Raw genomic sequence first — 25305 nt, 5'->3', positions numbered from 1 at the left:
TTGGATACACTAGGCCCCTCACCTGCTCATGTGTGCTTGGATACACTAGGTCTCCTCACTGTTCCTGTGTGCTTGAATACACTAGGTTTCCTCACCTCCTCCTGTACTCTGGGGCACCTCACCTGCTCCTGTGTGCTTGGCTACACTAGGTTTCCTCACCTCCTCCTGTACCGAGGGGCGCCTCACCTGCTCCTGTGTACTTGGCTACTCTAGGTTTCCTCACCTCCTCCTGTACCCAGAGGCTCCTCACCTGCTCCTGTGTGCTTGGACACCCTAGGTCTCCTCACCTGCTCCTGTGTGCTTGGCTACATTAGGTTTCCTCACCTCCTCCTTTACCCAGGGGCTCCTCACCTGCTCCTGAGTGCTTGGACACCCTAGGTCTCCTCACCTGCTCCTGTGTGCTTAGATACACTAGGTCTCCTCACCTGCTCCTGTGTGCTTGGATACACTAGGGCTCCTCACCTGCTCCTGTGTGCTTGGATACCCTAGGTCCCCTCACCTGCTCCTGTGTGCTTAGATACACTAGGTCTCCTCACCTGCTCCTGTGTGCTTGGATTCTCTAGGTCTCCTCACCTGCTCCTGTGTGCTTGGATACACTAGGTCCCCTCACCTGCTCCTGTGTGCTTGGATACACTAGGGCTCCTCACCTGCTCCTGTGTGCTTGGATTCTCTAGGTCTCCTCACCTGCTCCTGTGTGCTTGGATACACTAGGTTTCATCACCTCCTCCCGTACCCAGGGGCTTCTCACCTGCTCCTGTGTGCATGGATACCCTGGGGCTCCTCACCTGCTCCTGTGTGCTTGGATTCTCTAGGTCTCCTCGCCTGCTCCTGTGTGCTTGGATACACTAGGTTTCATCACCTCCTCTCGTACCCAGGGGCTTCTCACCTGCTCCTGTGTGCATGGATACCCTGGGGCTCCGCACCTGCTCCTGTGTGCTTGGATACACTAGGTTTCCTCACCTCCTCCTGTACCCAGGGGCTCCTCACTGTTCCTGTGTGCTTGGATATACTAGGTTTCCTCACATCCTCCTGAACTCTGGGGCTCCTCACCTGCTCCTGTGTGCTTGGCTACACTAGGTTTCCTCACCTCCTCCTGTACCCAGGGGCGCCTCACCTGCTCCTGTGTACTTGGCTACTCTAGGTTTCCTCACCTCCTCCTGTACCCAGAGGCTCCTCACCTGTTCCTGTGTGCTTGGACACCCTAGGTCTCCTCACCTGCTCCTGTGTGCTTGGCTACATTAGGTTTCCTCACCTCCTCCTTTACCCAGGGGCTCCTCACCTGCTCCTGAGTGCTTGGACACCCTAGGTCTCCTCACCTGCTCCTGTGTGCTTAGATACACTAGGTCTCCTCACCTGCTCCTGTGTGCTTGGATACACTAGGTCTCCTCACCTGCTCCTGTGTGCTTGGATACACTAGGTTTCCTCACCTCCTCCTGTACCCAGGGGCTCCTCACTGTTCCTGTGTGCTTGGATATACTAGGTTTCCTCACATCCTCCTGTACTCTGGGGCTCCTCACCTGCTCCTGTGTGCTTGGCTACACTAGGTTTCCTCACCTCCTCCTGTACCCAGGGGCGCCTCACCTGCTCCTGTGTACTTGGCTACTCTAGGTTTCCTCACCTCCTCCTGTACCCAGAGGCTCCTCACCTGCTACTGTGTGCTTGGACACCCTAGGTCTCCTCACCTGCTCCTGTGTGCTTGGCTACATTAGGTTTCCTCACCTCCTCCTTTACCCAGGGGCTCCTCACCTGCTCCTGAGTGCTTGGACACCCTAGGTCTCCTCACCTGCTCCTGTGTGCTTAGATACACTAGGTCTCCTCACCTGCTCCTGTGTGCTTGGATACACTAGGGCTCCTCACCTGCTCCTGTGTGCTTGGATACCCTAGGTCCCCTCACCTGCTCCTGTGTGCTTAGATACACTAGGTCTCCTCACCTGCTCCTGTGTGCTTGGATACACTAGGGCTCCTCACCTGCTCCTGTGTGCTTGGATTCTCTAGGTCTCCTCACCTGCTCCTGTGTGCTTGGATACACTAGGTCCCCTCACCTGCTCCTGTGTGCTTGGATACACTAGGGCTCCTCACCTGCTCCTGTGTGCTTGGATTCTCTAGGTCTCCTCACTGCTCCTGTGTGCTTGGATACACTAGGTTTCATCACCTCCTCCCGTGCCCAGGGGCTTCTCACCTGCTCCTGTGTGCATGGATACCCTGGGGCTCCTCACCTGCTCCTGTGTGCTTGGATACACTAGGTCTCCTCACCTGCTCCTGTGTGCTTGAATACACTAGGTTTCCTCACCTCCTCCTGTACCCAGGGGCTCCTCACTGTTCCTGTGTGCTTGGATATACTAGGTTTCCTCACATCCTCCTGTACTCTGGGGCTCCTCACCTGCTCCTGTGTGCTTGGCTACACTAGGTTTCCTCACCTCCTCCTGTACCCAGGGGCGCCTCACCTGCTCCTGTGTACTTGGCTACTCTAGGTTTCCTCACCTCCTCCTGTACCCAGAGGCTCCTCACCTGCTCCTGTGTGCTTGGGCACCCTAGGTCTCCTCACCTGCTCCTGTGTGCTTGGCTACATTAGGTTTCCTCACCTCACCTCCTCCTTTACCCAGGGGCTCCTCACCTGCTCCTGAGTGCTTGGACACCCTAGGTCTCCTCACCTGCTCCTGTGTGCTTAGATACACTAGGTCTCCTCACCTGCTCCTGTGTGCTTGGATACACTAGGGCTCCTCACCTGCTCCTGTGTGCTTGGATACCCTAGGTCCCCTCACCTGCTCCTGTGTGCTTAGATAAGCTAGGTCTCCTCACCTGCTCCTGTGTGCTTGGATACACTAGGGCCCCTCACCTGCTCCTGTGTGCTTGGATTCTCTAGGTCTCCTCACCTGCTCCTGTGTGCTTGGATACACTAGGTCCCCTCACCTGCTCCTGTGTGCTTGGATACACTAGGGCTCCTCGCCTGCTCCTGTGTGCTTGGATTCTCTAGGTCCCCTCACCTGCTCCTGTGTGCTTGGATACACTAGGGCTCCTCACCTGCTCCTGTGTGCTTGGATTCTCTAGGTCTCCTCACCTGCTCCTGTGTGCTTGGATTCTCTAGGTCTCCTCACCTGCTCCTGTGTGCTTGGATTCTCTAGGTCTCCTCACCTGCTCCTGTGTGCTTGGATACACTAGGTCCCCTCACCTGCTCCTGTGTGCTTGGATACACTAGGGCTCCTCACCTGCTCCTGTGTGCTTGGATTCTCTAGGTCTCCTCACCTGCTCCTGTGTGCTTGGATACACTAGGTTTCATCACCTCCTCTCGTACCCAGGGGCTTCTCACCTGCTCCTGTGTGCATGGATACCCTGGGGCTCCTCACCTGCTCCTGTGTGCTTGGATACACTAGGTCTCCTCACCTGCTCCTGTGTGCTTGAATACACTAGGTTTCCTCACCTCCTCCTGTACCCAGGGGCTCCTCACTGTTCCTGTGTGCTTGGATATACTAGGTTTCCTCACATCCTCCTGTACTCTGGGGCTCCTCCCCTGCTCCTGTGTGCTTGGCTACACTAGGTTTCCTCACCTCCTCCTGTACCCAGGGGCGCCTCACCTGCTCCTGTGTACTTGGCTACTCTAGGTTTCCTCACCTCCTCCTGTACCCAGAGGCTCCTCACCTGCTCCTGTGTGCTTGGACACCCTAGGTCTCCTCACCTGCTCCTGTGTGCTTGGCTACATTAGGTTTCCTCACCTCCTCCTTTACCCAGGGGCTCCTCACCTGCTCCTGAGTGCTTGGACACCCTAGGTCTCCTCACCTGCTCCTGTGTGCTTAGATACACTAGGTCTCCTCACCTGCTCCTGTGTGCTTGGATACACTAGGTCTCCTCACCTGCTCCTGTGTGCTTGGATACACTAGGTCTCCTCAACTGCTCCTGTGTGCTTGGATACACTATGTTTCCTCACCTCCTCCTGTACCAAGGGGCTCCTCACCTGCTCCTGTGTGCTTGGATACCCTAGGTCTCCTCACCTGCTTCTGTGTCCTTGGATACCATGGGGCTCCTCACCTGCTCCTGTGTGCTTGGATACCCTAGGTCTCCTCACCTGCTCCTGTGTGCTTCAGGATGAAGTTCTCGTCTTCAAACTTCTTGCCGTAGATCGATTTGCCACCAGAGCCATTGTGGTTGGTGAAGTCGCCACCCTGGCACATGAACTGTGGGATTATACGGTGGAAGCTGCTCCCCTTGAAACCAAAACCTTTCTCATGAGTACACAAGCAGCGGAAATTCTCTGTGCAGAAGAAAAAGTGGAAACGGAATTAGCACACAACATAAAAGTAGACATTAGAAGAAAATCAATCCTTGGATCAGTACAGGAGTCATAGTGCAGCAGAGCTTGATTCAGAAAGAAAGATTTGAAACATGAAAAATATACAAAACAGGTAGAAAAAAGCAATAATAGTGAGACAACAGAAGAGGTGTACCCCTCACTGCCTCTCAATGTGATGTGAATGCAATGAATCTTCACTCACACAAAGCACTGGGTCGCAGGGACGTTCTCTGCAACAAGCACTCTGCAGAGGGCATACTCTTTGTGGGAGCAGTGACTGGCCTTCATGCAGAGTCAAAACTCATGAGGCCTACAAAGGGTACACATGAGCAGAACAGTATTCAGTAACAAAGCAAGGCTCCGGACCTTTATCAATAACAGACAAGCCTAAAGGCTTAGGAGTTGAGCACAAATAATGCGACCCAAGTCTGCACAATTAAAGACAAATTGCATCATACGAGTTACATTTAGAGATCCATTTTACCCATGGACAGATCCAAGGTAGAGAGCTTGAGGAGACTCGAAAGACATGCTGGGCTGAGTGGAGAGATTCAAGGGAAGGGATGTCAAGGAGACTCACTGGAGATGCTGGGCTGAGTGGATCAGAGAGATTCAAGGCAGAGACCTCAAGGAGACTGACAGGAGATGCTGGGCTGAGTGGATCAGAGAGATTCAAGGGAGAGGCCTCAAGAAGACTCATAGGAGATGCTGGGCTCAGTGGATCAGAGAGATTCAAGGGAGAGACCTCAAGGAGACTCAGGAGATGCTGGGCTGAGTGGATCAGAGAGATTCAAGGTATAGATCTCAAGGATACTCATAGGAGATGGTGAGCTGAGTGTAGAGATTCAAGGGAGCGGCCTCAAGGAGACTCCTAGGAGATGCTCGGCTGAGTGGAGAGATTCAAGGGAGAGACCTCAAAGAGACTCACCCGAGATGCTGGACTGAGTGGATCAGAGAGATTCAAGGGAGAGACCTCAAGGAGATTCACAGGAGATGCTGGGCTGAGTGGATCAGATAGATTCAAGGGAGAGACCTCAAGGATACTCATAGAAGATGCTGGGCTGAGTGGATCAGAGCTATTCAAGGGAGAGATCTCAAGGAGACTCATAGCAGATGCTGGGCAGAGTCAGAGAGATTCAAGGGAGAGACCTCAAGGAGACTCACAGGAGATGCTGGGTTGAGTCAATCAGAGATATATAAGGGAGAGACCGCAAGGATACTCATAGGAGATGCTGGGCTGAGTGGATCAGAGATTCAAGAGAGAGACCTCAAGGAGACTCATAGGGGATGTTGGGCTGAGTGGATCAGAGAGATTCAAGGGAGAGATCTGGGCAGAGTGGATCAGAAAGATTCAAGCTGGCGCCTCAAGGAGGCTCATAGCAGATGCTGGGCAGAGTCAGCGAGATTCAAGGGAGAGATCTCAAGGAGACTCATAGCAAATGCTGGGCAGAGTCAGAGAGATTCAAGCAGAGGCCTCATGTAGACTGCGTTAGGTATGTTTTTCTAAAGTCCAACTGGGGTTAGGCTTTATAAGACTTATCTCTTGGTATTAGGGACCCAACTCTTAATATAGGCCTGTACTATCCAAGTCGGTAGCATGGCCGAGCAGCCAGGCTCATTTTAGGAGGGAGTTGTGTGAGCTGTAGAGCAATCCAAAGAAATCAGTACATACACAGACCTAAGAAGACTGGGGAGTATAGCTCAGGGGGAACATGCTTGCCTTGGAAGCAAGACGACACAGCAGCACAGGTTTGATCCCCAGGTCCGCTCTTAGAAACCTCTGGGTATTAAGCGCGTTATAAATAACCCATCATATCCTATCAAGAAAACACTCACTTAAAGTTATATTCAAATGACAATGCATTACTTACCGTAAAAGCATTTCTGATGGTTGTATCTGCTTAGATTCACATGCTGTGCATAGGTCCGACATCCAGTGGTCACTGCGGAGTATTGCATTTTGTTTTTCGTAGTCGAAAAGGGGACGTCGGCAAGGCGTGTCTAACACTATCCCTATGGTGACGTGCGTTGTACCCACAACCCCTCACGCGTCAAGGTCCCTCCGTTTGTATTTTTTCTGCCCTGAGGGAGACTTCTATACGTGAGTGAGTACAGAAAAGACAGAGAGAGATGTAGAAAGGTGTCTATGTTCCTTCCATCCGAGCGGGGAGGAAGGGTGGGCACATGTGAATCTAAGGAGATACAGCCATCAGAAATGCTTTTACGGTAAGTAATGCATTGTCTTCTGATGTTTGTTAATCTGCTTAGAATGCATAGACTAGCGAGCAGTACCCGGAGTTGGCGGTGGGTTATGAGAAGGAACAGTAGAGAAAAGATGTCTTAATACTGCCTGTCCCACCTGGGAGTCAGATCTCGAGTGTGCATCTAGACAGTAGTGTTTTGTAAAGGTGTGCACAGAACTCCAGGTAGCCGCTTTGCAGATGGACTCAAGGGGAACATTTGCAATGAATGCTATGGACGCCCCCGTGCCTCGAGTAGAGTGTGCTCTTGGCTTAAAGGGCAGTTCTCTCTTAGCAAGAGTATAGCAGAGAGTGATGCATTGAACAATCCATCTAGAAATAGTGGTCTTTGAAACTGCATCCCCTTCTCTTCCTGCTGCCACCGAGACGAAGAACTGATTAGTCTTCCTCAGTGGTCTGGTTCTTTCCATGTAGAACATGACCGCTCTGCGCACATCTAGTGTGTGCAGAGTTTTTTCTCCCAAGTTGGAAGGATTTTGAAAGAACGTTGGCAGTTCTATAGACTGGTTTACGTGGAATTTCGAGATGAATTTCGGAGCAAACCTTAGGTGCGTGCGTAGAACCACCTTATCTCTGTGAACTGTAACGAAGGGGTCTAGAACAGAAAGAGCCTGTAGTTCACTTACTCTCCTGATGGCGGTGATAGCTATTAGAAAAGCAGTCTTAAGAGTGAGGTGTTTAAGAGATGCTTTGTGCATGGGTTCGAATGGTGAGCCCATGAGTCTGGTAAGTACCACGTTAAGGTCCCATCCGGGAGCTGGGTTAGCTATCGGAGGGTGTATTCTCTTTACTCCCTCCGTGAAGGCCTTTATAACAGGGATCTTCCACCACGACACCTTGAGTTGGGAAGTGGTGTATGCAGAAAGTGCCGCTAGGTGGACTTTAATGGAATTGAACACTAGACCTGAATCCAATAAGTGGGTCAGGTATAGAACAATATGTGTGGGAGAGCAGTCAATCGGGTTGATGCTTTTTCCTCTGCACCAGATGACAAATCTCTTCCACTTGCTAGAATAGCAGTGGCGAGTGTTAGGTTTTCTGGCTTCCCTGAGGATGTCCATGCATCTGTGCGGGAGCTGTAGATGTCCGAATTCTATGATCTCAGGAGCCAAGCTGCTAAGTTCCTGTTCTGGGGGCATGGGTGCAGAGTCCTGCCCTTGTCTTGTGACAGCATGTTGTAAGGGCAGGGGAGTTTCACTGGGGGAGATAGAGACATCTCCATCAAGTGAGCGAACCATGGCTGTCGGGCCCACATTGGGGACACCAGTATCATGGTCACTTGTTCCTGGTGCATCTTGTGCACCACCTTGTTGAGAAGGGGAGTCGGGGGTAAAAGCGTAAACAAATTTCCCTGACCATTGCATCGACAGACCGTTCCCCTTGGATTGGTTCTGGTGGTACCTGGAGGCGTAACTTTGGCATTGTGAGTTCTCCAGGGTTGCGAACAGGTCTATTTCTGGGAATCCCCATTGTGTGAAGACGTCGAAGACTATGTCTTTGTGCAGTCGCCATTCATACTCTTCGGGCAGGGGGAAATCTCTGCTGAGTTTGTCTGCCAGCAGATTGAGTTCCCCTGGTACATGTTGTGACAGTAGGAACATGTTTTGTTTGAGAGCCCACTTCCATATATTTTGGGCCAGTTTGGACAGTCCTGGAGAGTGGGTGCCCCCCTGCTTGTTGATGTAGTACATGGCTGTGGTGCTGTCTGTAAGGACCAACACAGTCTTGCCTTGTAGGTGTTCCTGGAAGGCTTTTAGCGCCTTGAACACAGCTAGTAGCTCCAGTAGATTTATGTGTTTGGATGCTATGTTCGGAGTCCACACTCCGTGAGCAGTCTGATGGGATAGGTGAGCCCCCCATCCTGTGAGGGATGCGTCTGTGGTTAGAGTGGCTTCTGCCGCGAGTGTGGCAAAGGGTTTCCCTCTTTCCAGGTTTTCCTTTGTCCACCACCGTAGCGAGAGAACCAAGGCCTGCGAGACCACCACTAGATCGTCCCATAGTCCGCTGGCCTGACACCACTGGCTGTTGAGCCACTCTTGCATAGGGCGCATGCGCAGGCGCGCGTGAGGTACCAAATAAATACACAACGCCATCATGCCTAGCAAGCGCATTGCTTTGCGTACCGTCACCTCTCGACCGGTCACATATTGAGGGATCTGAAACAGCATGTTTTGGACCCTCTCGTTGGAGGGGAAGACGAGGCCGTCCTTTGTTTGAATTAGAGCCCCTAGGAATTGTTTGATTTGGCTGGGGTCTAGGCTGGACTTCTTTTCGTTGATGGAGAAGCCCAAGTGGAACAAAAGGTCTACAGTCTTTTGGGTATTGGAGAAGCATGTTTCGTAAGAATCCCCTGTTATGAGCCAGTCGTCGAGGTAAGGGTAAACTGGGATGGACAACCTGCGCAGGTGGGCCGCTGCCACTGCCAGTACCTTCGTGAATACCCTTGGTGCCGATGCTATGCCGAAGGGTAGCACTCTGAACTGGTAGTGTTTGCCCTCTATCATGAACCTGAGGTATCTTCTGTGCGCTGGCAACATTAAAATATGAAAGTATGCATCTTTCATGTCCAATGTTGTCATGTAATCTCCCTGTGATAGCAGTGGGATCACTTCCTGTAAGGTCACCATACGAAACTTCTGGGGTTTGATAAACTTGTTTGCTGGGCGCAGATCTAATACAGGGCGCATGGTTAGATCCTTTTTGGGTACAAGGAAGTACACTGAATAAATACCTTCCGTTACCTGAGATAGAGGCACGACCTCTATGGCTCCTTTTTCCAGCAGTTGTTGTACTTCTTGGAGAAGGATGGCAAGGTGTTCCGGTGTCATGCGTCGTCCCCTTGGGGGTCTGTATGTTGGGGAACCGTTGAATTCGTTCCAGTATCCGTGGGCTACGGTGGAAAGTACCCAGCGGTCTGACGTTATTCCCTCCCATGCTGGAAGAAAGGATGTTATCCGGCCCCCGACCGGTGTTGCATGGGAGGGGACGCGTCACTTGGTGTTATTGGGGGCTTGGGAGCCTCTGGGGGTGGACCCCCGACCTCTCCCTTTGCCACGGTGCTGGCCTCTTTGGCTGTACTGCCCACTATTGGTCTGGTAATTGGTGGCAGGGTACTGTTGCTGCTGATTCTGCTGTTGGCGTTGGCCACGAAAAAAGCGTTTGTTGCCATAGCCGCGTCTGGTAGTGGGCTTAGAGATCTGGTCAAGAGTTTTGATAGTATCAAACTCTTTTTTAGCCATCTCCAGAGCCTCATCCACCGCTTTCCCGAAGAGGTTTGAGTCTTCAACAGGTTTATTTATTAAAGACGCCTGTGTCTCCGGTTTGAACCCTGAGTTGCGCAGCCATACATGGCGTTTTAGGAGTATTCCCTGAACCAGGGAAGGTCCCGCTGTCTCTGCAGCATCCAGAGAGTTCTTTACAATACTCTGGTTGACCTGGGTTCCTTCGCCAATAGTTGATAGCAGGCGTGTATGTAGTGGTTCCGGCGCTTCTTCGGCGTCTTTGCGCAGTTTGGCCCACTGCGCGTCTGCGTAGCTAGCTAGCAAAGAATTGTTGTTCGCAATTCTTGCCGAAAAGGCAGCCGAGGATGTGACTCTCTTTGCAAGGGCATATAACCTCTTGCCCTCCTTGTCAGGTGGTGCCTCGCTGGTGGACAGCGGCACCCCTGCCCTCTTCCTTGTATTAGTTACTACAAGGGAATCCGGAATGGAATGTCCCCTGATGTACAGCGGGACTGAGGGTGAAGGAGTGAAAAGTTTTTCAATTCTTGGATTAACTCCTCTGATTAGTGTGAGTGTGGATAGCGAAGGGATGATTCTTCTCTTCACTGAAGCGAGGAGGGGAATGGTCTGGCTGACCGGGGGTTTCTCCTTAATTACTCTTTCCACAAAGACTATTTCAGGAGAGATCTCCCCAGTGTCCAGTTCGAAATGTGCTGCTGCTCTGCGCAACAGGGCATTGAATGTGGGCTGATCGTCAATGGGAGACGTGTTTCTAACATGTGAATTGTCAGGAGGATTTAGGTTCAGGACATCAGTGTCCGAATATACTGATGGGGATTGCCAGGGATGAGAAGGTCCTTCTTCTGGATTTTCTCCGAAGCCTTCTCCTACCATGTCTGGGCTGTCTTCCAGACCTTCCTCCTGGTTCTGTCCCTCTTCATCGTCCACAAATTCATCCTCCTCCTCCAAGTATTGTTCCTCACCAGTGAGGTCATACACATTATGGAAATCTGAGGCTGTGTCCTGCTGGGGATTGAATAGTCTCGGATATTTGGCCCTGGGGTCCTCCTGAGGCCCTTTTCTTGTTCTCTTGGGAGTAGGAGGGTTCTGGGTCTTCATAAACCTCTCCATTCTCTCCATGCAGAGATGGAGCCTTTCCATGGTTTCATGGGGTAGCCCTGAGCGGTCTAGCGGGGGAAAATTAGTGTCGTCTAGCTGAAAACGGCTCGACCTCTCCCATAACGTCGAGGAAAGTGTCCCGTCGCCTTCCGAAAAGCCTTCCGGTGTGCTGGGGGTCCCCCCGACTGAAGGGGGTAGTCCCTGTCTTTCTTCGGGCTTTTTCGGCGTGTCTTTTGACCTTTGCGTAGCGCTCGACGTGTCTTTCGGCGTACGCTTCTGGGCGTCGGCTACAACGATCCTCGCCAAGCTCTCTGCGACTCGTTTGTCAGCGGAGGGCTGTGGTTTCGACGTTACGGGTGTCGATCGTTCTACGGCGGTGTGCGCTCTCTGCTGGTGCGCTCCGGCCGATGGTTTGGGGGGGGCACCCTTATTTGCCGAAAGCCCAGTCGCTGGTCGCGGCTGCGGTTGCGAGAGGGGCTTCGAACCTGAACGGTCCGAGGAGGCCGCCGGTGGAACCTGCGTCTCCTTGGGCGCTGATGCTTTCTTCGTCTTCGACGAAGAAGAGCCATGGGTTGTGTGCTTATGTGTGGTATCGTGTGCGTCAGTGTCGCCGGGGTGTTCATCCCCATAAGCAGGGCGTGAGCCGAGCCCGTCGGGGCCAGGGACAGACGACGAAGAGCGCAAGCGCTCTTTAGAGGGGTCTACGACTTCCGTAGCGGAGGCCGTGTTATCACGTTCCTCGTCACTGTCGGTGGTAGCAGCGGCGGGTGAAGAATCGGCCTTCGACATAGCGTAGGCCGCCCACCTCTTGGCCCTACGGTCTTTTAGAGTCTTTGGCTTAAGAAGCCGACAAGCCGTGCAACCCTCCTCTTTGTGATCGAGGGGCAAGCAGCAGTTACACCGTGAATGCTTGTCCTTCCAAGTAAACTTGCCCTTGCAAAGCGGGCAAAACCTAAAGGGTGTTCTCTCCATAGCCGAGGCAATAAATCGTGATAACGACCCCAAGGGAAAGGAAGGGGAAAAGGAAAGGCATTATCAGAAAAGAACCAGAGATGTCCCACGACCCCACTCTCCCTACTGTATTTGGCCTGCGAGGCCAGGCCTCGTGTTCGGCAACGCCGAAGGATCTCCTCTGCTCGACCCCTCCGTCGAAGATCTTGCTCGGCGGAGACAGTTTCACAACTGCGTCGAGGGAGGGATCGATGTGTTATATATTAAATAGGAAAACGACCAAAGGTCGAGGAGATGAAATCTGCAATGTCTCTCGAGGAGCTCCGCGTAAAGGCGACCAGTAGCTGGGCGGAAAAAAACAATCTGAGGGACCTCGACGCGTGAGGGATTGTGGGTACAACGCACGTCATTATAGGGATAGTATTACAGACACGGCTTGTCGACGTCCCTTTTCGACTACGAAAAACAAAATGCAATACTCTGCAGTGACCACTGGATGTCGGACCTATGCACAGCATGTGAATCTAAGCAGATTAACAAACATCAGAAATGTATTTATATATACACAAGAAAATCTAAAATGCAGCAACTAACAATATAATTGAATTAGAAATTGAATCAATATCAGAAGACCCAATAATGCAGGTGAGTAACTTTTGATTATACTTTTCATATCCAGTACACAGAGTGACATCAGTTATGGTCAGTAAAGCACTTATAAGAATCACCTTTGCAAAATTGAGGTATGTAGGGAAAAGGTTAGACAGAACAGCTAGCAACTGTTAAATAACAAGTACACTCTCCCAGAGAGATGTGGGCAGTATTTCTGTTAACTATGAAAGTATTCACAATTAAAGTTAATGGAGAAACCAGCATTACCAAAGCCAGTAGAATCAATATGATCAACCTTTGGGAAACCAAAAAAGCCCAAGTCAAATGGACAGCACCAGTTCTGATGAACATCTACAGAGGAAAGTTATGTAACCAGTCAGATGGTCAAGTAGGGCCTGCACAGTGGAGTTGAGGTCAACTCCCTAGTGAAGAAAACAGTGCTCCAAAGCAAAGGAGCACCGCAAATCGCCTATGGTAAGTACAACCCAAGCCCCACAGTAACTTAAGAGTGAAGATGAAAATATAGCTGGTCCTCTTCTAGGTGCAACGATGCAGACCCCGATGCCTGCTCCTTGGTCGTGGTGATAAAAAGGGGGACCTGTGACGTCTTCTGCAGCAGCACTCGGGAGAAGGGGACGGCAGGAAAGGATTCAGCTCACTCCAGCGGCTCTTTGTGGTTTTGGTGCCAAGAAGAAACTAATATCGCTGGTTGGATTCCCTTCAATTACTTGGCCCTGAACTCTTGTGAGGAGACTTTTGGTGAAGAATTCCTGCTTATGGAGGTCCACACGGATGCCTGCAAAGTTCCAGCCGGATTCGATTTTCGGAAGACGATGCATTTGATAATGGTCCAGGTACCGCGGGTATTTGTGTTCTGCCAGCCTAAGGGAGGAGCAGCCACCCAGTTAGAACTGGTTTCAGCCAGGCACACATACAGACAAAGGACAGTGAAGTGTTGTGCTTCTCCCTCGCTCCGTGCCATCCCAGACACACTGGAGACAGGGCGGGCTTCAGGGTTGTAGCCCGCCAAAGGCAAAACTCACAAAGGACTATATCTACTGAAAACAATAGAAGAAAAGCCCAGAAGGAACCGAAACGGAAAATGGTGAAAAAAAAGAAGACGGGACATTTTGAGAAAATGGTTCCCCATGGGTGCTGCACTGCAGCTGAGAAATCAGCCCGATAGCAACCTGCACAAAAGGTAGTAAAAAGAAACCACTGCCACCAGCCATTTGAGTTAGTCAGTGTAACAAAAAGTTACACAAGGATTGGGAGAAGGAGTTACAATTTAACCCTCCAGCACTCCACATAAGGTGGTGTGTGCTGGACCCACAAAAGAAAAGGTAAGTAAGATAGAAGTGATCTTATTGTTCTTGGGAACTGTAGTTCTCTTAATTTATTACATTTTCTTGTGAGAAGTCCGAGGGACTTCTCAGGGACACTGCACGGGGGGTGTGGGTGCTATTACCTCCGGGTCTGGTGTGCGTAATAAGTGAATAAACAAACTAAGCAAAAAGCAGATACCTGTAGTAAACATATGGAGTTTACCAGACTCCATAAAACAGTAGAAATAATAATACCAGTCAGAGAAAAAGAATGAGTGAGAGGCAATAAGTTCCACTCAGCCAGGAGATTAAAATTAAAAAAAGTCCAGAGTCCAGCAAAAGTGCTGGGGGTCTCTCAGGTTAAAGGGAATTGGCACAGAAACTGAACATTCTCCATAACAGACTCCCATCAGATTATGAGATTCAAGGAACCCTGCTTAAAAAACAAACCTTAGACCCCCTCCATCCCCACCAACTATAGGCCCATCACTACTGTCCCTTTCCTCCTGAAGATAATTGACACAGTGGCCTATCTCTAAATCCAAAAATACCTAGAGACCAACCAACTCCTCGGCACTCGTCAATCGGGCTTCAGACTGCAACACGGCACTGAGACCGCCCTTATAGATCTCAAAGCCCAAATTGACGAGCTCAACGATAAAGGAAACACAGCTATGCTACTCCTCCTTGATCTGTCGGCAGCTTTTGACCTAGTGGACCACGCAGTACTCCGCAAACACCTAGCGTCAGCCACCCACTTCTCAAGTGAAGCCATAGCCTGGATCCAATCCTTTCTCGACAACAGAAGCATGCAAGTCTTCTCCACCTTAGACTCTGCAGACCCTAGCCAGACAACATGTGGAGTCCCACAGGGCTCTTGTGTCTTGCCAACGATGTAGAATATATTTACTAAACCTCTATGCGACACATTAACTGGGTGTCACCTACACAAATTATGCAGATGACACCCAGATCCTCATCCCCCTTTTGGGCAATTTCACTACGGATACAGCTTTAGTAAACAAAATGTACACCCTCATTCAGGCATGGATGGCAATCCATGGCCTCTGCCTGAATGATGAAAAAACAGAGATCCTCATTCTAGGCTCACCCAACAACCTAAAAAAACTTGATTCCAACTACAGCTCCTTCAATATCGATGGCAATATAATCACCGTCGCCAAAGAGGTGAAAACCCTCGGTTTCTATTTGGACTCCACTTTGTCCCTAAGGAAACAAGTGAACTCCCTGGCCTCATCCAGAGCCTATACCGGTAAATTTATTAAAGCATGCAGACCCTTCCTCTCAACAGCTAGCTGCATTATCCTAGCCAATGCGCTAATCCTCTCAAAACTGGATTACTGCAATGCACTTTATGCAGGCACAAATAAATACATCATCAATAAACTTCAAACCCTACAAAACAACGCGCTCAGAACGGCCCTGAACCTCCCAGCTAGAAACGATAGGCTCACCTTCAAAATTGTCACACTAACATTCAAATGTCTGAACAATGCAGCCCCCCCCCCCATACCTTAGGGATAAAATAATAAGAAAATACACTGCACAACCAACCAGAACAGCCAACTCTTTCTGCCTCCAAACCCCTAGATTCTGATTAAAAAAAACAGGAGGTAATTGCTTCCCTGTGCAAGCAGCCCAGTACTGGAACGCCCTACCAGTTGAACTAAGAAGGGACCAGCCCTACAACAGCTTCAGGCACCACCCCCGCACCTGGCTTCGACGCAATGGCCTCTGAAACCGGTGACCCTGAGCATTGTGACCTGATGAGACACATACCCCTCCACTCTTACATGTAAAATCTACATAATGTATTTACTGTATATAATTTGTTACCTTTCCACCCTTACATGTAAAGAATGTACATAATGTAATTACTGTATACAATTTATGTTACCAACAACCTGTAATATGCAACCTATAACCAAGTTCTAAGCATTCTTGTTATTCTGTGCGCCCAGCTACCCAAGGGCTTTCGGGCGCCCTATAAATAAACAAACAAATAAACAAGGACAACACCTCAAGGAGACTCGAAGCCAATGCTAGTGCAAGTCATGGAGACTCAAGGCAGAGACCTCAAGGAGGCTCCCAGAAGATGGTGGGCAAGTGAGGGAGACTCAAGCAGAGACCTCTAGGAGGCTCCCGGCAGATGCTGGGCAAGTGAGGGAGACTCAAGCAGAGACCTAAAGGAGGCCATAAATAGTTATTTAATTAACATCAAATTTTAAATAAGCATACTTTAAAAAGGCAATTCTTGTAACCATGTAGAACAAGTTACTTTCTTACCTGGTAACGTTCTTTCGATGGGATGGTCCGACGACGTATTCCATATCTATGACATGTAATCACCACAGCTGTGCTGCTTCGGAAACTTTTTTCGGCGTCTGCGTCCTGCGTCAATGACGTCGATGCGCCGTTGTCGAGAGCCTCCTCCGACATCCGACGTCATCCGATGTGATAAGTAGGACGCACGACACCCGTAGCCTCAGTTGTAGTTTTTTCCCCCCAGAACGTGTGACACTAGTCAACTGCCAGTCAGACACACAGCCTTGCGGAACGTAAGCTGCAATCGCAAAAGAAATTCTGCAGCGGGGAAGGCAGGGCGGGAGCGATATGGAATACATCGTCGGACCATCCCATCGAAAGAACGTTACCAGGTAAGAAAGTAACTTGTTCTTCGAGGGGATTGGGTCCTCCGACGTATTCCATATCTATGACAGACTCCCAAAGCAGTACCAGAGCAAGGAGGAGGGAAAGAATTTAGAATCAAAATTTAGAATAGCCAATCAAATAGCAGAGCAAAGGACCGCCTTGCCAAAGGCCAGATCCTGTGCTCGGATGGAATTGAGGGAATAGTGACGTACAAATGTATGTACTGAAGCCCAGGTGGCTGCATCACAGATGTTGCGAATCGGACGGAACACCCCTCTGCAGGGCAGTAGACGCAGCCATAGCCCTGGTAGAATGGGCCCGCGAGCCAGCCGGTGGGTCCTTACCCGCCAAGCGGTAGCACTCCGAGATGGCCAAAATAATCCAGCGAGACAAAGTCTGTTTCGTCACAGCTTGCCCCAAACGCTTTCCAGCGTAACCAATAAAGAGTTGATCGTCCACTCTGACCCGGGACATGCGTGAAACATAAAAGCTTAAAGCTCTCCTAGGATCAAGCCTATGGAGCCTCTCCTCTTCCTTACCAGGATGCGGAGGAGGATAGAATGCCGGAAGAACAACCTTCTGGGCCATATGAAATTCCGTCACTACCTTCGGAAGAAAAGAAGGACGAACTCTAAGGACAACCCTGTCCTTGTGAAATACAGTGAAGGGTGGCTTAACTGAAAGTGCCTGTAACTCACTCACTCTGCGAGCGGAAGTAACCGCAACTAAAAACACAGTTTTCAGAGTTAACAGCCTCAAAGGACAAGAATGTAAAGGCTCAAACGGAGCACCCATAAGAAACTTAAGAACAAGGTTTAAATCCCAACCGGGCACCAGGAAAGGTGACAAAGGGAACACATTAGTGAGCCCTTTCAGAAACTGTGAAATTAAAGGGATTTTAAAGTAAGAACACTCTTCAGACGAGCGCTTAAAGATGGACAGCGCCGCCAGGTAACCTTTAATGGTACCCACATGCAAGCCCCTGTGGGCCAAAGAAAGTAAAAAGGACAGAACCATGGGGATGTCACATGCAAAAGGATCCACATTCTGAACTCTGCACCAGTCGCTGAACTTACGCCAACGGCAACGGTACAGAGACTTTGTTGCTGGCCTTCGGGCCGAAAGCAACACCTCCATCACGTCTTCAGGGAGGTCCCAATCCCTACACCTCAACCTTTCAGAAGCCAAGCGTGAAGGTTGAGGGATCTGACCTCTGGATGGAGAACCTGACCCCCCTCCCGTGAGAGCAGATCGTCTCGGTAGGGAAGACGACACGGAGGGCAGATGGACAAGTCGAGAAGGTCCGGGTACCACGTCCTCCGAGCCCACGCCGGAGCAATGAGGATCATCCGGGAACCGAACTTCCGTAACCTCCGCAGCACTTGCGGGATGACGGGGACTGGAGGAAACGCGTACAGCAGCGGGAATGACCACTCCACCACGAACGCGTCTCCTAAGGCTCCTTTTGGAGGAAATTCCCGCGAGCAAAACCTTTCGCACTTCCGGTTGACACTGGAGGCGAAGAGATCCACTTGAGGGGTCCCCCAAAGGGCGAAGATCTCCAGGAGAATCTCCTGAGCCAACTCCCACTCGTGAGAGATCGTGCTCTGCCTGCTCAGAGCGTCCGCCGTCACGTTTTCGTCTCCGGCCAGATGAACTGCCGAGATCGAAACTTCCTGCTGGATGGCCCAGAACTCGAGCTGCATCGCCTCCCTGCACAGAGGAAGTGACCCTGCCCCCCCCTTTTTGTTGAGGTAGTGCATGGCCACTGTGTTGTCCGTCAGGATCAGGACACTCTTTCCTCGCACAGTCGGCAGAAAAGCCTTCAGGGCTAGCCTGACGGCCCTCAGCTCCAACAGATTGATATGGAGTCTGGACTCCGACGGAGACGAGGGATGCATCCGTCACGATCGTCACCTCCGGCCAGGGAAGCCAAAATGGAGCCCCCTTCATCAAGTTGCCTTTGACGGCCCACCACAGAAGGTCCCGGGCGACCGAGGGCGGCACCTGAACCGGGTCCGACATCCTGCCGGAGGACTGCAACCATTGCGTCTTGAGCGCCCACTGCAAAGATCTCATCCGCAGGCGAGCCTCTGGCACCAGAAGAATGCAGGATGCTATGAGGCCGAGCAACCTCAAGAACTGGAACGCTGAGAGCGTCTGGGCATGCTGAAACTTGTGCACCATCTGCTGAATGTTAAGAGCCCTCACCTGGGAAGGAAAACACTGCCCCAGGGAAGTGTCGAGCACTGCTCCGATGTACTGGAGCCGCTGTGTTGGCGTCAAATGGGACTTCTTTAAATTGAGGGAGAAGCCCAGCCTGTGAAGGGAGTGGCAGGTGACGGACTGATGATCCAGGACTTGCTCGGGAGAGCTCCCCCTGATATACCAATCGTCCAGGTAGGGGTAGACGTGAATCCCCTCTTGCCTGAGATGCGCTGCCACCACCACCATGAGCTTGGTGAAAACCCTTGGGGCGGAGGTCAATCTGAACGGCAGGACCCGAAACTGAAAGTGCGAGTCGCCAACCGCGAACCTCAGGTACTTCTTGTGCTTGGGATGGATCGGCACATGGAAGTAAGCATCCTTGAGGTCGACTGACACCAACCAGTCCTGAAGCTGAAGGGCCTGGAGGATTTGAGAGAGAGTAACCATCTTGAACTTGTCCTTCCTGAGGAGTTTGTTCAAACCGCGCAAGTCCATGATGGGTCTCAATCCCCCGTCTTTCTTCGAAATCAAAAAATAAGGGGAATACCATCCCTTGTTCCTCTCCGCTACAGGCACCAGTTCTATGGCGCCTTTCTCCAACAGGGCTTGAATTTCCTGCGCAAGGAGCGGATCCGGACTCTGCAAAGAGAGGTTCCCCGGTGGATTGTCGCGAGGCCTGTGCCGAAAGGGAAGACAGTAGCCGTGGGTTATGATCTCCAGAACCCACACATCTGAAGTAATGGCTTGCCACTCTACAAGATGCTGCGCCAGCCTTCCCCCAACCGGCGAACCATGGGACATGGCCTCATGACTGAATGGGAGCGGCTGCGGCGTTACCTGAGGGCAAAGAGGCAACTGCCCGAGCGGCCTTGGCACAACGGGTACCCTGTCGTCCACCTCTGGTACCCCTGCGTTGGCCTCTTTGACTGCAAGCTCCTCTCATTTTACTGAAGGAGTAATAGCGAAAGGAACCACCCCTCCACTGCTGTCCCCTAGGACGAAAAGGCGGAGGTTGGCGAACTGCAGCGCCCAACGACTTCGCTGCAGCTTTTGAGGTCTGCAACCTCTCAAGGCTCTCGTCAGCCTTGCTGCCAAAAAGGTGTTCACCGTCAAAGGGCATGTTGAGGATCCGGGACTGCACATCAGGAGCAAACCCTGACTTCCGCAACCAGGCAAACCTGCGTATTACGGTGCTCGCCGCCATAGACCTACTGACGCATTCAGCTAAGTTCAAACCCGACTGAACGGACTCACACATGGCATCCTTACCATCCTGGACCATAGCAAGGAAACCATCCCGTTCGTCCCCTTCAGGAATATGTTCAGCCGCTAATGCAACACAGTTCCACAGAGTGTGTGTGAAACGAGACAAGGCACAAATGGAGTTGGCCGCCTGAAGCGCCATACCACCAGAAGAAAACACTTTCTTCGCCCAGCCATCAAAACGTTTGTCGTCCCTATCAGGAGGGATGGTAGGGTACGACGCCTGCTTTGCCGGGGTCGTGGCCGCCTGCACCACCAAACTCTCTGGAGTGGGGTGCCTGGTCAAGTAGCAGGGGTCGCTACTGGCTGGACGGTATTTTCGCGACAAGGATCTGCCCACCGCCGGGAGACACTCCGGAGCAGTCCAAGCCGCCGCCAGCCTTCTCTATAAAGCCATATGGAACGGCAGTACCGGATCAGTTGGGGGACCAACATCAAGGTTGTCCGTCAGATCATCCTGCACAAACTCCCCTGGGGGAGCAGACCATCCCAAGTACTCAGAAACCCTAGCCATAAGGCGCTGGTACGAGGAATCGGCATGAAAGCCAGGCTCAGGCCTACAAAACTCCACCTCCGGAGAGGTGTCCAGTCCACTGGCATCATGCAGTGACTGTCTCAAATCGTCAAACTGACTATGGCCCGAGACAATTTCATCTGGAACCTGACTAGGAACCAGGCCATCGGAATCCTCATCCGCCTCTGAAATATAGTCCAGGTGGCGAAAAGAAGGCACCCGAGAGTGCTTGCTCTTAGCCAGAGCCTTCCTAGGGGGTTCTCCCGTGCCACGGGGTACCTCCGACACAAAAGGCGTCGATGGCGTCGAGCGAATCGGCGCCGGCGTCGAGAGAACCGGCATCGGCGCCGAGAGGATCGGCGTCGAGGAAATCGGCGTCGACGTCAGATGCAGCACCTCCAGCATCGGCGGCGTCGACACAGCCGTCGAAGCCGGAGCCCCGAGCGTGTCCCTCGATGACCTGAGCGTCGACGGCTTTGCCGACTTCCTCGGAGCCGGAGCCTCGAGAAAGCCTGTCGACGCCCTCAACGCCTCAGACGTCGATGTCTTCCTCGAAGACCTCACAGGTGCATGCGGTCTCGAACGCGTCGAGGACCGGGACCTGGAACGGGTACGTCGAGAACGAGTCTCCTTGTCCGAACGGGACCTCTCCCGTGACTCGTGGCGACCACTCTTGCGAGCGGTGTCTCTCGACCTCTCACGACCGACCCCACTCGGGGGCGCGGACGGCTTAGTACCCTGCGACTCAAGAATCGCCAGCATTTTCTTCCCGAAGGAAGCCCATTCCTCCGGCGTCGCACGGCTGGTGGGGTAAGCGACGTGCCAGGCAGAGTCCTCCGAAGAGGACCTGGAAGACGACCGGTGTCGGCGCTTCCGAGAATGCCTCGAAGAGGCTGAGGAGTGGCGAGACCGACTCCTAGAAGGAGACCCACGAGACTTCCGACGATGACGCGGAGAGTCACCCCTCGAATCATACGTCGAAAGCCCCGCAGACTTCGACTTTCTGGGCTTGGACACCCGACCTACCGACAACAACTTCTTACGTTCGCGTAAGGCTTTGGACGTGAGCGACTGGCAGTCGATACAGTCATCCGTGTCGTGGGCATCCCCGAGGCACCAGAGGCAGGCATAGTGCGAGTCCGTCACCGACATCTTGGACCCACACTCCCCGCACTTCTTGAAACCCGGACGCGGGGTCGAAGACGAAGTAGAAGACATCTTCATACGAAGGATTTTCACAAAACGAACAGGTTCGAAGAACCGAGAAGAACAGAACTCCAAAGAGTCAAGGCATTAACCGAGATTCACGGAGCAACACGTTCGCGGAAAAAACGGAACTGAGGCTACAGGCGTTGTGCGTCCTACTTATCACATCGGATGACGTCGGAGGAGGCCCTCGATGACGGCGCATCGACGTCATCAACGCAGGACGCAGACGCCGAAAAAAGTTTCCGAAGCAGCACAGCTGTGGTGATTACATGTCATAGATATGGAATACGTCGGAGGACCCAATCCCCTCGAAAATATACTTTAAAATCAATTCTCAGAATAAGTTAGTGGATACTCTTTGGATATGCTCCTTACACAATTCCTACACCTTGAGGTGACTTCATGCACAAGGACAGTAATGGCATTTATATACCACACTAGATATACTTTGCAGATTCTGTGGTTGCGTAAAGGAAAGAAGGTTTAAGGAAGGAAAAAGGTTAAACAGGTTCTCAGTAGATGTGAGGACAACTAAACCTTCCAATGAAATCTAGATACGCCTTTCCCAGCAATATCAGTCTAAAATAACTTACCACCTATGAGGGACAAACGACATCAAAGTCAATGGACTAGAAGAGTCTGCAGGGAGCCAACACAGCCAATGTCAATTGGAACACAGTCTATGGAGCTGTGGCACTTCTTAGATCAAGTATTGCACAAAGTTAGAATGTTCTTTTTAAGAAAATCACTTGTAGGGTCACAAGCTGTAAAGCCTATGAAAAGCAGAGTCGGAATCAACTCTAAGGGTAAGCCAATGCAAGTCTCAACTGAGAAAAGCACAGTTCAAAGACACTGAGGTAAGTATCCCAAGTCTAAACAGTACCTCTGGTTTGAAGAAGAGTGGTCCAGCTGAATTATGTCCTGTTGCAGCGATGCAGACCCTGGGTTCCTGAGCCCCAGCGTTCCACAGTCTCAGTCCTGGGGACAAGATGGAAGACATCTGGAGGGTTCCAGCGGCGGCAATTTGGAGGTCGTCAGCAGCTATGGGCTCTTTTCGGATCAGCAACACTTTACGCGGTTTCAGCTCTTGGTAAACACCACTGTCGCAGTTCTTGGATACCGGTTGAGCTTCCTTCACTCCTTGGGTCCTGCACTCTACTGAGGGGACTCAAGTTCTGGTTGTCCTCCTTCTGGACGGTCCCTTAAGAGACTCCTGGAGCTTCTGGACGGATTTCAGACATTGCACTAGACTACAGATTTTGCGTCCCTTGGCACTCGGTTCTTGCAGCAGCGAAGAAGTACAGCCAATTAGGGAAAATGGTCCAGCAGAGTTCGTCTCAGCGTTAGTTGGTCCCACTAACCCAAGGGAAGAAGTTGTTCCTTCCGGAGATTCTCTGTCGAATGGAAAAAGGAGTTTCAGCACAGCAGCAGGGCTTCACCGGGCAACGCAAAGGTCCAGGAGGATGCAGCAAGCTTCGTTCAGTTTCGTCGTTGCGTGTTTCTCCCATTGGTCGACTCTGCCTCTAGTCCCAAAACCCTTGCCTTTTAAGCAGGTTTCTTCCATTCATGCACAGCCTAGGCTGTCAATCACATATCAGGGTGGCTGTCTGGCAAGGACAGCAAGCCAGCCAGCCAATCAGGACTGGTTGCATTCAGGCATTCCTAGAGACAAGGGACGAGGGAGTTTCGGGAACCTCTGTCCCATCCTGTCCTTCCAGACATCCTGGAGCTAGAGGCGGGTTTCAGGCCTGAAGCCCGCCAAAGGCAAAACTAACAAAGGGCTCAAACCAGGCTCAACGCACAGAGTAAAACCCAAGAAAGACATCACAAACAGAAAATGGCATAAAAAGAAGAAAGTGGCCATGTTGACAATACTGCAGCTGAGGGTTCAGCCTGCGGTAGAAAAGCACTATGGTAGGAAAATTAAACCACTGCCACCAGCCATTTAAAATAGTGAGGGAAACAAATTATTTTACATGATTAGGTACTAAGTAGCCCCTCCCAGCACTCCACATATGATGGTGTGCTGGGCCTACAAAGAGGAAAGTTAAGTAAAGTCAATTTTGCTAGACTATTCTTGGGAACAGTACTTCACACAAGAAAAGGTATTTAAACCTTAAGAGAAATCTAAAGGATTTCTCTGGGACACTGCACTGAAGATGCTGTGTGTCACCATACAAAAAGTAGATGCCTATGGAGTTTGTCAGACTCCAAAAACAGTGGAAACACATAATCCAAATGAGGTTAAAACCCATAAGTACGAAAAAGGTCTCGCTCACTCCAGGGTTAAAAATAAAAAAAGTCCTGAAGTCCAGCAAAAGATCTGGGGATCTCTAAGGTGGGAGGAATGAAGCACTAGAAAATGAAAATTCTCCCTAACAAAGACGAGGTGTCTTAGCGTGTAGGCTTCAGTAGTAAAGGCAAGTGTGGTGTTTCAGGTCACCAACTGGTCATTTATTCTCCTACATTAAAGAGTGTGTGCCAATTTATACAGCCAAAATGAAACTTACCAAAGGCCACTGCTACTAAGAATAGAGCCAGTTTCATCTCACTGGAGAAGCTACTGGAGCACCAGTCTATATGATGGAGGGATATTTAGGCGCTGATGTCTGCAAAGAGAGTGCTGAGCAACCATTAGCCCAGTTCTGCATTCCAGCTTGTTCACAACTACATATTTGTGCTATCCGGCAGCCACGTGCATTTCATGGTGTATAGCATCGACTCTCATATTGTGGCGACTTGCAACTACCTGCCTATTGTGGTAACCTGCACCCAGTCACATAGTGTTATGCTCTGCGCAACGCACATACTGTCACACTACACCTACTCACATAATGTGATGTTCAACACTGACCTCCGCACTGTAGTGTCATGCCCCCCCCACACGTTGTCCCCACAACCCATTCACATACTGCTGTGTCTACTCACTTCTACATAGATGTTCAAGACACTTACCGACAGTCATAGGAACGATGTCGGAGCGCAAAAGGAAGCGGATCCTGCCTGCGGGCTTGTTCCCGATCTTGACATCCATGTACACCTGAGGGTTCGCTCTTGTCTTCTTAGCCGGAGGCTCTCCCTGAAAGAGAACAAAGCAAGCATTTCTTATAGCCAGTACTACTTAAAGATCGAAGAAGTCCTATACAGCTCGGCGCAAACATAAGTCAACGGCCACCTGAAGATCGAGATCGTCCCTGCCATATGACCCCGAGTCCTATTCGTCAGCCAGATTCCACCTCTGCAGCAAGGATCTGCCCTTAAGAGTCCATCTGCCTCAGATACCGATGAGCTTCTTGAAGGCGTTCCTGTAACAAGACTTCACCCAAGCCGCCAGGCTCCTCCGCCCTCATGTGTCCACCTACTTCCAACAACTCATGAACCAGTAGGTCTGTAAGCCTGAACATAGAAGCACAGATGACTAGGGAGAGACAATGCTCCTCAGTGCCCACACAAGTAAGCACTGAGTGACGGTACTGAAAGGCAACCTAGATGTTAGGCAAAGTTTGCATGCAGTACCCTCTGGGAACACTACAAGCAACCCTGACATCCTGGCAATAGGAAACCAACCTTTGGTATAAGTCTTTACTACACAGGGTGGTAGCGTGTTGAGCAGCCAGGCTTATCTCAAGAGGGGTCAATGTGAGCTGTAGGGGAGTTACTCAGA

General features: G+C 51.1%; 1 protein-coding gene across 2 annotated transcripts in view; it reads right to left on the bottom strand.

The window, feature by feature from the left end:
• The window catches only part of PPIE (peptidylprolyl isomerase E), a 247697-nt gene that overhangs the window by 56637 nt on the left and 165755 nt on the right, over positions 1 to 25305 (bottom strand). For both annotated transcript variants that reach the window (XM_069622413.1, XM_069622414.1), the window contains 2 exons: positions 24597 to 24720; positions 4061 to 4246 (listed from right to left, as the gene is read on the bottom strand). In XM_069622413.1, the coding sequence (XP_069478514.1) occupies positions 4061 to 4246; positions 24597 to 24720 (310 nt within the window). The remainder of the gene's footprint in view (positions 1 to 4060; positions 4247 to 24596; positions 24721 to 25305) is intronic.

Source organism: Ambystoma mexicanum, chromosome 11, assembly GCF_040938575.1.
Source record: "Ambystoma mexicanum isolate Mex_15411 chromosome 11, UKY_AmexF1_1, whole genome shotgun sequence".
NCBI classification, from domain to species: Eukaryota; Metazoa; Chordata; class Amphibia; order Caudata; family Ambystomatidae; genus Ambystoma; species Ambystoma mexicanum.
Note: the sequence above shows the minus strand (reverse complement) of the source record. Positions and strands in the feature narration are given on the sequence as shown.